General features: G+C 41.9%; 1 protein-coding gene across 2 annotated transcripts in view; it reads left to right on the forward strand.

Annotated features, from left to right (window-relative positions):
* ush2a (Usher syndrome 2A (autosomal recessive, mild)) overlaps positions 1–12,450 on the forward strand; it is a 154,739-nt gene that overhangs the window by 15,072 nt on the left and 127,217 nt on the right. For both annotated transcript variants that reach the window (XM_086107236.1, XM_086107237.1), the window contains exons 6-11: positions 1,496–1,559; positions 1,994–2,095; positions 2,247–2,436; positions 2,563–2,771; positions 3,705–3,926; positions 5,880–5,973. In XM_086107236.1, coding sequence (XP_085963362.1) covers positions 1,496–1,559; positions 1,994–2,095; positions 2,247–2,436; positions 2,563–2,771; positions 3,705–3,926; positions 5,880–5,973 — 881 coding nt within the window. The remainder of the gene's footprint in view (positions 1–1,495; positions 1,560–1,993; positions 2,096–2,246; positions 2,437–2,562; positions 2,772–3,704; positions 3,927–5,879; positions 5,974–12,450) is intronic.

Genomic DNA, 12,450 nt, shown 5'->3' on the forward strand with positions numbered 1-12,450 from the left:
CAGTTCCAAACAAGATGAAATTAAAAAAAAAAGAAAAAAGCCACTTAGCAATGCAGCGCAGGACTGAAACGCGGAGCCTGGAAGACAGAGACCTACACACAGAAGGGAGAATTAAGGCTTATACCTTGCATCATCCCAGTAACAATAGGCAGAGTGCTTTACAGAGGAAGCCCTAATCCCATTTCCACACGCGAGAAATCCTCAGCCAAAGCCTCAGGCTGCACCACCACACACTGTTCGAACACACTTCGATCACATAACACTCTTGCATGCTCATTCAGTTTTCCGACACACACACACACACACAGACACACACACACACACACACATACCCACCTCGGCGCACGCACTCACAGTTGGACAATGTGCTCGAGCCAAAACGCGGCAAAGCCTCCCTCGGACGCAAATACGTACGCACGGAAGCGCGCACACATGCATAGGCTCACGTTTGGAGTTTGTTGGAATACACACAAATGCGGAAACTCAGACAAAGCTAGACATGGCAGGGCTTCTGTCAACGCTTAGAGACGATATCCTTTTTCTAACAGTTGTTGTCAAACTAGGCAACTTTGTTGCACACTAAAACACCCGGGCTCTCTTTGGACTAACATCATTGCCCGTTTGTGTTTTAGTCTTTCATGTTCAAGCCAGCATTGTGACGTTTGGAGGCTTGCGTGTTGAGATGTGTTCACTTCTGGGTTTGATGGCACCTCTTTTGTAGAGTCCTCACACAGCCTTTCTTCTCTGCATCAGTCGGCAGCACACCTCATCACAGTTTTTCATACCCGACTAATTCCTACCAGTTTCTCCTGGGTAAAAGTTGATTTTAAGCTTTTGAGCCGCTTGTTTGAAGAGTTTGTCTGCTTTATGGAGCTTGTGATAGTTGGCTATCACACTTTTCTGAGGTTCAAAGCCCAAAGACAAAGGTCTGGACACAGTTTTGAAGGGGTTAAGCAATCAACTGGTGGTCAAGTTAAACCTCTTGGATTTTAATCCTACCGGCCATTTTGTACAATTCCATACTTGCAACTTTGCATGAGACCCAATTTCTGTTCCGGCATGACGGCAGCCTCAGTGCACAAGGTCCATAAAGGCTTCACTGCTTGAAGCACTGTCTGAAAAGAGTGACATAGAAGTGACGAAAAAAATTCCTTGACTTCAAACGCACGATCGCAACGCAGCAGAGATCAGCTACAGTCTGTCCAGTCTACTATTTTCACATGCTGTACTTCTCCACATTGGATGAGTTTCTAGTGAATGCCAGGTGTTTTAAAAGCCTCGCTGCTCTTTAGTGGCACCGAATGCAGGCTGGGGACTGATCTTTGTCAGCCTCGGATCATGAACCAAGCTTATATGAGCAGCTGTATGGGCGCTTTCACTTAGCTGTTATCAAGAAACCGAGAAGATAATCTACTAAACACTGTGAAATCCTCTCACTCTGTGTCTTGAGTACAAACCCATTAACACCTAACCGGTGTTCTTTTCATCTCTCCAGGGTCCAATCAGTTCATCGGGCGGATGCAGGACTTTAGATTTTATCCTGCCACTTTGACCAACAGGTGAGATGAATGCACACGTGTCAATGAACGGTTTTGTGAATGAATCAATGGCGGCGGCCTGATGCTGGGAAAGGAAAGATACGGATTAGTTTTGAATGATGAAGAGGAAAGAAAGGAGGTCTAATCCTTGTGTCTTAAAATCCATACTGCTTCCAGATTGGATTTTGCTTTGAAATTCAATACAAGACAATTAGTGTTTCTTTTGACAGTGATGCAGACAGTAAGAACATAAATTTATGCTTCATGTTCTGTCAAAAAAAAAAAAAAAACAATTAACAAGTATTTAACAATTTCATTTTAAATATCTAGACCGAAATTGTGCTACACATTTTACTGCTGCAAGGGATGAAAATAAGTGTGATTTAATCATGCACTTATTCTAGTTTGTTATTTATATGCTATGTTCAATTCTACAGTTTTTTTTAATTCAACAGGGAAATAATGGAGATTTTGTCAGGTGACTTGCCACAGCTCCATTCTCAATCTGAGTGTCGCTGCCCTCCCACTCATCCCAGAGTGCACCCCTTAGTGGAAAGGTACGCTACAAGTTTGCTGCATCATGACCTATCCATCCATCAATCCATCTTATATTTCTTAGATTGTTATAGTGATCTTTAGAGCTGATCATTTAGCATCTTAAATGTTTTACAGTCTGTTTTAATTTCCTCTGACATCAATGTTTCTCAGATATTGTATCCCCAATGCTGTTGAGGACACCACCAACAACCGAGTATTAAGGCTAAACCTCAATGCACATCCACTCGCTTATGTCAATGATCAGGACATGGGCACCGCGTGGCGCTCAAAACTCATGACCACACGGGAATTGGACGAAGGGTTGACTATTACCGTGGATCTGGTAAATGGACAGTATCAGGTAATTCAATATCAGTGCTTTCTTTATGTTCCCCCTCTTCACTTAACACCTCTTATTGAGGTTTCTTCTTCATTTGGAATACAATTTTGCCGGTACTGTTTCTTTTATTCCACCTTTCCGGTTCAGGTATTCTACGTCTTACTTCAGTTTGGTGGCCCATTGCCTGAGTCACTTTTGATCCAAAGGCGAAGACTCCCTGATCAACAGAACAGCACCAATGTAGAGCAGCCCTGGTTGGACTGGCAGTACGTGGCTAAAGACTGCAACGTATTTAAGATGCAGAACAATGGGCCACTGCTAACACCGGACTCAGTCAACTGTCTCCAGCTCCCCAGGTACAGTGACCCCTGACACATGCGTTTGAATACTCGGGGCCGAAACCGCAAAGACTGAACTGCGGCCGCAGATGGCCCCTTTAATTGCTCATCACTTGCACCCGCAGTTTGCGTCGTCTTAACATCCAGTTCATAAAGGATATTGCGCAAATGGCATACTAGCGTAAACGCGCACACAGCTGACTGCAATTGGCACCCATTTTCACCCGATTGCACACATGGCAAAGGATTGTATAAATTCAGGCTTTGCACCAAGATGACTTTTTTCCAGGCCCTCCTTTGATACCAGATACACCGTCCAACACACTCGCGCACACACACTGTGTCTCACAGGCTACATTTTGGCAGATCTGCTGCTATCAAGGCCCGAGTTGGCACAAGATCGAATGGCTAGGGTTACCTACCTGCGTGAGATCACAGATGATGTCGTCATTGCTCATTTTTTGTTTGACTGACAGATGATATCACATAGTACGGTGCCTGGCACACTCGTGAGGTAATTTGGCATGAGAGCAGTTGTACCTCGCGTTGGCAACATCATAAAACGCTTTCTGACCTTAGGGCCTGATAATCATATCAATAAGGGAAAGCTTTGCTTGATCCCGGAAGATTTGCATTTCTCATCTTGTGAGATGTATTTAATCCTGCCCGAGACTTTGTGCCCTGTGAGTTCAGACGAGTGTTTGTAAAGATGAATGCCAGCGTGTTGTTTGAAGTGTTTTCTGATCATCATGACGTAAAGTGCTCCAGGGGATCCTTTTTGCATCTTGTCTCATATAACGGTAAAATGTCTTGTTTTATTGATAGCAGATGAAGAGAGTATCTCAACAGTATGAAGTTTAGCATTTGTACTTGTTGTTCACAGCATTCGGTGGTTATGGCAGTTTCTGCCCTTTTTTTTCTTTCTTTTTTTCGTTTTTGAATATATTCCAGCGAGGAGCACTACTCCGGCGGTAATATCACGGTCAGCCTGCTGAGCCCAGAGCCAAACATGAGGCCAGGCTATAATGATTTCTACAACACCCCCGTCCTTCAGAAGATGGTACGTGCAACTCAGGTGCGGATCCATCTTGGAGGACAGTACCACACCAGAGCAGCTGGCGTGGACCAACGACACAGACACTATGCCATCAAAGAAATCACAATCAGTGGCAGGTGGGTTACAAGAATGAAATCTAAATATTTGTGGGCGACAGAGCCTTGCTGCAAATAGGGAAAGAAATGCAAAAACTGCCCTCCCCCCCAAAAAATGTTTAGAATTGCCTGTATAAATAACTTAAAATATAAATGAATTCAGTGAATCGCGGAAGTCGGCTACAACAGCAAAAACAAATGTGTGGGATTCACTGATGTGACATGGATCTGAACTGTTGTGGTTTTATGTGGTTTAAATTTTGAGAGTGTGAAGTGAATGTGTTGAAATGAAAATGAAGGGTCTCCCTCATCATGAGTGCCAGACGGCTGGATCCTTTCCACTGTCGTACGTGAAGTACTTAAATAAACTTTATATCGTAATATTTTTCAACATTTTTACGAAGACATTTGGGGATTAGAAAGGAAGATCCATCCGATGTTGAGTTTAATGCGGGTTTTGAGAGTAATTTAAAATATATTTTTCTATTAGACTGGCAGCATCCCTTTTTACGACTGGTAATAAGAGAATTATACAGTCGGCAATCATTTCTTACTGTCCTTCCATTCCCACTTAGCTATTTTAATTAGTAGCTTGTTACTTTTGAATAAGTGCAATTTCATCGTTGATTCCTTTGCATTCCCTCCCATTCCATTTTCACCGAGCTAATGGTCATTACATGAGAGAGTGCAGATTAAAAAAAACACTATTAAACAACAACAAAAAATGTAAATGTGAGACTTGCATACAGAGAGAAAAAGTACAATAGTGTGCAGCATGGTCACTAATGTAAAATACAATACAATACATACATGCTGATTTATAAAAGGTCAAAGCAGTACATGCATTGCCTTATATATGGATCAATATTCTGATTTCTTGGACGTAGTATTTTAAATGTTCTGTAAAGTGCTTTGTTACGGCTGGAGCTGTTGTGAAAGCCGTTTTTATATAAATAAAGATCTATTGCAGTGTATTGTATTCTCTTTTGCGTAGCTCCATCTAGTGGATGCATACGCAACCGCAGCCACTATTGTGGCTTCTATTCTATGCATCTTATAATGCGGTAGGGCCTATAGATGAAAACAGTTCTAAAATAGGCCATTCAGTGAAGGTGCGCCTGATACCCCCAAAGCACCTTATAGTGCGGAAAATACGGTTATTTGACGTTTGATTTCTATCATGTCTGCTTTTGCTGGTTTTGTAGTCATAATTTAAGCCTATTTTCACCATTTCATGGAATGGAAGTTAGTTTGCGCTCCCCACGGGGAATGCCCAAAGCCACCATCCTATTGGCCCTGCCCTCTGCACGCCCCTGATGTGCATTCTCAAGGCATTATTGTCAGTGGTATACAAGCACGAGGCTGTAACTCTATTCGGAGTTAACACATTTGGTGTTAAAAAAACAAAAACAAAGCAATTATCCTAAATGGTGTACATCTTGGGGGCAGTCAGTCGGCTACAACAAAAACAATGCAACTTTCTACAAACGCTTGTCAATAAAGAATGGAAAGCCCTTTGTGCTCATATGCATCACGTTTCATTAATCTGGTCACTGGAGAACAGACAAATGGCACAGAGGGAGCAGGAGGTGAAAGGATACACAGAAGAACGAATGAAAGAGAGAAAATCATGCGAATGTCTGAATGAATAATTAAATGGCTGTCTCGCTTACGTGGCCGTGTGTGAAAGAGAGAGAGAAAGAGTGAGCGAGGGAGATGGTTGTCTGTTGCATGTTATGTTGCTCTGATCATTTTCTGCATGACATTTATAAATGTTGAATGGGAGCTTCCTAATGGCCCTTCTATCATTCCATGAACGTACTGGTCAAAGCCTAAACTTTAAAGCAGGAAAAGCTCCTTATCCATTTTCGTGGTTCTGGCTGTAAGAATTGTTTTTGGTTGTGCAACGTGGTCGACGAGAGTACCTGCACACGACCTGTCTTACGTTTCTTGCACTTTCTGCTATGCAAACAGATGCGAGTGTCACGGCCACGCCGATCACTGCGATACCAGCGTCTCCCCCTACCGCTGCCTGTGTCTGCCTGAAAGCCACACCGAGGGAAACAATGTGAGTAGCAAATATTTTAACTCGAAAACGGAACAGTTTTGACACAGCACATGCAGTCTGTACGCCACAGTATATATCATACATAAGTAGAGTTCTTAAGTCTCTTTACGAGTCCCAACATTTCAGAGATCTCCCACAATTTAACGTAATATTGGTAACCGATAACGCTTGTCAGAAACTCATGCCTTTTACGCGTTCATACACCTCCAGTATGTATGTCGACAGGCCCCCTCAAAGCACAGAAAAAAAACACCAGGGGAGAGTCTCCTTATAGTTTACCACTTAACAACAGAGAAAGCATGTACGCATATATACATGGAATATATATGGAATATAAATGTACAGTCAATCTCAGAAAACACCATTAGGCCATCACATTATATGTTGCTTGTATGACTTAGTTTCGTGAATCGTTGTGCTTATATTGAGAACTGCTGTTAGTACTAAATGGTATGATTTTTCACATCAGGGGAAAGTGCCTTCAAAATGATTTTTGAAAAGAATTGTTGGCATCAGTTGACTTTTCACGCTTCAATAAAAGGGCTTATTTTGCCCGCCTTGCATCACTTACTGGGTTGCATCATACTTTAGGTCAAAAAGGTAAGAGGCCTACATGCGATGACAGACTCATTCAAATGAGAAATATCAATGTCCACGTGTCTTCTTTTGGTTGTACTGTGCATAGTGACATTTTAATTCCCACCTAAAATTCGATATTTCGTCCACTCTGCAATAAATTGTCTCCAATGTGTGTCATAAAAGTTCCACGACTGATTTCACAAAAGATATAATATATTTCAAATCCAAATGACAAGTTTTCTGCTTCACATTAATCTCTCGGGAGTCGAACATGCTTCCTGGGCCTCTCTGCCGAGTCTTGATGCATTCTTCCACGCCTCTGCCATCTTAAGCTCGGAAAAGAGGTGGAAAAAAAAATCACACAGACGAAGATCCAACATGCTGATTTTCTTTTTCTTTTTTTTTTCTTGCCCCGAATCTTTCTTATGCTCAGTATATTGTGAGTGAGTAAGCTGTCATGGTGAAGTAGCTACAAGTGGTCCACCCACAAGTTTCATCTCGTCTTGCTCACTGAACAAAGCAAACACCGCAGGATCTCCTCATTGACCTGCTGGCTGATTGTCTGTCCCTTATGCCCGGAACTCACAATGGATGACGCTTGTCACATTGAAGCTCGCCATCAACATGACTTTAGACTTCAGCTCCCTTGCTATCTTCAGCCTTGGCAACATTTGACGCTTCCACTGATGGCCTTGGCATTTGTTCTCTGGGTCGCACTCCAAGATCCATGAATCACCACCTGTGATGACTTTCTGGCAAGTCTGCTCTCTTTGGTCACAGCATCAGTGACTCTGCTCACTTGATGAACTGAACTTGATGAACCTAAAACACAAAATATGTCCCGATATATATAAAAAAACGTGGACAAAGGTTCAGTGGCTGCAGAGAGCCTATAGTATGACATCCAGGACAATTCCATTGAAGGGGGAAAACTTGTTGTTGGGTTTTGAAAGAAATATTTAGTGACACTAGTCTTGGAATTTTTTTTCTGACACACCTCCAAGTTGGTTAGCAGTGAAAAGTTCTGGTCGCCTGCACCACTTCACCGGAGCAAGGCCTGCCTGAATTATTCACAACTTAATGTATCATTGATACACACGCGGGTTGGTGCGTTTGAGTCAGCTCACATAGATCTCTCGACAAGCATCGCTTCCGTTGCTAGCCAAACGTCAAGCCTTCCTGCTTGATTCCTTCAAACGTTGCCATATGTGACTACAGACAAAAATGGAATTTGTCACATAAGGCGCACACTTAATAAGACATTGTCAATTACATTTCTGACTAATACGCATGAAAAATCTGTTCCTCTTTTCCACCCTTGTTATCTCCTTTACAGCCCCCCCCTCCATCCTTTGTCGACTACTGTCTCATGCCGTCTCTCCTGGGTCGCAGTTGAAATAATGTCTTAAATCGACTAGAACAATGACATTCCCTCAGCATGCATCTCTAATCAGATGTCTTTCTCTCTGTTTGTCGTTTGCTCCATTTCACCACACTTTTTCTTTGGCACTGCTCAATTCACATTTGGTCTGTGTCATAAGCATTTTATTCATTTTAATCCGTCTTTCTGCTGTCCCAAGTGTGGAGAGGTATTCCAATGAATTTGTTTCAGTCAAAATCAAGAAACGTCCTTCAGTCATTTTTACCATCAATTATTTTTTCCCTTCAAAATAAGATTTTTTAAACTATTTAATTAATTAATTTTTTGATTAATATATTTATTTCATGACAGAAGACACAAGATGGCTTTTTTTTTTTTAAACAAGACCCCAAAAATTCCCCATTGATTCATATGACCATCCCTAGTCTTGGGGTCTTTGAAGTCTTTTCATTTTCAACCTAAAATACGGTAACTTTGATTTGCTTTGTTGTGCGTATGCCACGCGCATTTCTGTCACTGGAGGGTTTGGTAAAAGACAGCGTGCAAATGTGCATGCGTGTCTGCATGCGTTTGTTTGTATGTCCCTGTGCATGTTTCTCCCAAAGCCTTTGCACCTCATCCCTCACAGTGAATATTCAAGACCTTTCTTCTACCTCGGTAATAAAAGGCTGTGGGGAATATTACCGTTTAATATTGCATGTGTTCTGTTGACTTGAATCGGCCTCGCGCCATGACGGATGTTCAGCTAATCTGCAGAATTTCCACAGTGACATTAAAGTGACAGAAATGCTCAGACATGTGTCAAGATGATCAACGGGGGCCTCGGAAGACACACTCTTATAACTCGCAGAAGCTCAAACGCACTCAAACATGCCCCCCCCCCTCTGCCCCACCACTACCCACCCCTCTCTTTCTCACTGTGTCATTTGATGCTTTCTTATGTGCACTCCGAGTCACACTTAATCTGTCATTCTGTCCCTCCACATCTGATGGATTCAGTCACATCTGAAAACTATATCATGATATTTCATATCACGCCATACCATATACTATGCTGCAGGACTGATTTGCCGAGATCCCAAACAGCGAGTCCTTAAATTGCATGTTCCCTCCCTCAAACGTTTTGTGGGCACTATAGGCGAAAGGTGTAGATGTTTTGGGGGGTGTCAAATTTAAAATGCAGCTTTGCACCTTATCTAGCTCCGATTTTTTTTTCATGATGGAAAAATTGAGAGTGCACTTTAAGTGCAAAATTACATTTGAAGTGATTACTGAGTTACAGCAAAGGAATCTAATTTGGCGGAAGCTATCAACCACATGAATCGGATGTTTTGTTTAGAATTTTCTCTTCCTCAAACCTCATCTTATTTAAAATTATGTTTTGAACTTGAGGCAGGAACAGGAGGCGTTGAAAAGTTGCCCCTGGACAGAACTCTCAAAACACACCAGTTGTCGCGGAAACGCAGAGTTGAAAGCAGTTTAGACTTGTGAGAACGTTAACAATCAATGCATAGATGATGTATTTGGGAAAAAAACAACAACTTTTAATTGAATTTCCCCTAATGTTCTGAATCAGTTTCAATGAAGAAGAGGATTGGATGGGACATAGTTAACAATTTAATTCCACACAGTTGACAGACTTTTTAATGATCAATTAATTGAGTAATATGTCCTTGTCCTGAACGTTTCCCACTGGTGATTACAAAAAGTTGTTAAATTGATCCAGAAAAACAGTCTTAGTAAAGTAATATGGCTGTTATAACATGGCTGCCATTTATACGTGGTGTGTTTCGTTCAAAGTGGCACTTTTCTGTCCGCGTTTGCACCTGTGGCTGATGGATATTGATAGGCTGTGACGTTAAGAAGGGCTGCCCAGCATCTCTGCCGCAAACATCTGCTTCAACAGCAGATTTGCACCTAGGCAGGGGTTAACCGGGTTAACTTTAGATACACACAAGAAGAGTGTCTGCACACAAACACGCACATTCACACACTTTTGGGGCACGACCTTTCCAGTGGCAGCGTGAAATTGGTCATGGCTTTTAGGATAAGATGAGTTGCCCCAGCAGATTATCGCAGACCAATGCTGCGCAGGCACACGCACACACACACACACACATGCACAGTTGCTTGTGACAGGCCATCTGAATGTCCACACATCCATTAAAGCAGGCTTCTCACTCAGCAGCTTTTTACAGAACGTTCACGGGGAAAATATGATTTATAGTATAGTTTGCCGACGTCATTTTGGCTCAACTGTAATCTGCATGAAGTGATCTCTTCAACTAAATTGAGGTCCAACATAAAAAAAAAAACCCAAAATTTAAATTGATATTAACCAGCATACGTACGTGGCATCTTGATGATGATGATGACGACAGAAGTTTCTTGAGGTGTTCACCTTATTTCAGTCATGTAACTTTTTTTTTATTTGCTACGATAGTAACAGCCTTGCTTCAGGTTATGAACATCACACTTAATGTCGAGATAGGAAGTAATAGAATGAATACCATATAGATTTAGATTTATGGTACTTCTTTGTCACCTAGACTGTTTACAGAAACCGGAGAGCCATCAAAATCTTTTCACTTGAAGAGAATGAATATGTGCACTCTTAACTCCCAAACACCAATCCCTCGACTAATTAGCAAGCAACGAGAGAGGGAGGGTAATGCAACATTGAATAAAAAGAAAGGGGTGAAAAAAAATCCTCCCCCTTTTCATTTGCTATGGTAATATTTCCTGCTCACATACTCTAAGTAGCTATGAGAACAAGTTGTTGGGGAATGCCAGAGATGTGGGGGGAAGTGTGCATTAAGGAGACAGGTGGGAAAATGAGCAAAAAAGACTTGGGAAAGAAGGGTGGGATGATGGGTGTATTCAACTTGAGGAGCGGAGAGGGGCATGATCAGGGATGGATGTATATGGGCGAGACTTGTAAACTGACTACATCTTGCTCTTGAGCTCCTTCCCAGTGGATGACTCCAAGAAAAGAACGCTACGAGAGCTGTCTGTTCAAAGTGCAGAGAGGAATGTACTTGGATTCACTTTGATGCGGTTTTAGCACTTTGAAATGTACCAAGATGGGCAAGTTGAATAGATTTGGGCATCAATTACACAGTGGCGTACAGAGTTGGGCCTGATTGCACACACAGGAGGAGACGTGCAGGACTTCTGAGCATTACCTCCGATGTGTAATGCATGTAGGAATGGAGCTTTGTAATGACCATGGCCACCCCCACATCTAGAGAAAGATTTTGATACCTTTGACTTGCCTGCCATTTTCTCACCGGTGCAATGTTCTCATAGCCTTTGAGAGTCTGCCACAATACATTTATATTAATTGCATATCTAAAGAAAAAAATACTACCAATCTCATCGCAGGCTCTGAAAAAAAAAAATCTGTATTTCATCATGATTTGTTTCTTCCAATCAATGTGACTCAAAATGATTACTTCAACACCATAGCAAACAAACGATTGTACATGGCCGTCGAAACAAAAAAAACAACAATCTTGCCTAGCACACTCACAATACAAGCAGGAACAAACCGAAGTAAAAAAGCAACATTTAGAGTTGTATAAAGGTAGGAAATATTAGGTCATTGTGTTTTCAAATATGATCTGAATGAACACGCCATCAATCGCAGTTGGCCGTCTGTGACAACTGACCACTGTGTTTGGCTGTCAGCTTACGAATCAGTGCATAGAGATGGAAGTAAACTATGAAATAATACACAAAAGCAAAGAAGCAGCAAACATTTTTGCCAGGTTAATTAGAAATCTCGACGGCCGCTGTGAGACTTGTGATTGGAAGCAGCAGGTGTGTGTAAGTGGAACTTCCGGCTGCACACACAACAGCCGTCTATCTACTGCCGCAGAGCAACCATCGAGTTTATGTGGGTTTTGGGTGGACGCTTACAGCCAATTGTAACCTTCAAATGATTCTGAGGGTAAATTAAAAGTAAAAAAAGATAAAAAAAGACTGCACAACTATTTCAAGGAGTTACTCACAGAGCCATTGATGGTTAAATAGAGCGAGAGGACCTGCACTGTTCGTCCGCTCATCTATGCTGAGCTGTTTCGCAAAACAAAAGATTTTCTCCCAAAATGTTGTGCCTACCTTGAAAAGTTCATCAAAAGTGTCGTTTGTAACTGTAGGTTCCACTGTATTTGCTTATTTTGCTGTTTGCTTCAAAACCTTTGCTGTTGGCTGAGGAAAGTGCATTTTTTATCAAAACATGCATTATGAAAAAGGAAATGTATTAACTCATTCACTCCCGAAGACGTTTTTAAACGTCTTTCCAGACTTGGCCCAGAATTGGCTGGTATTGAATGAGTTAACAGCATGTATTTTGTATGCATGTACAAATGTTGTCCATATTTTAAAATGACATTTTTGTCATTCATCTGGTTTGGAAGTGTGCCCCCCCCCCACCCCCCAGTAGCACTGATGAAAAATTGGGGCCCCCACCAGCACTCCGATGTAGTATATTTAGCTCAGACTTTTTTGGGGCT

Source organism: Hippocampus guttulatus, chromosome 3 (assembly GCF_054856545.1).
Source record: "Hippocampus guttulatus isolate MCC_2025c chromosome 3, RoL_Hgut_1.0, whole genome shotgun sequence".
NCBI classification, from domain to species: domain Eukaryota; kingdom Metazoa; phylum Chordata; class Actinopteri; order Syngnathiformes; family Syngnathidae; genus Hippocampus; species Hippocampus guttulatus.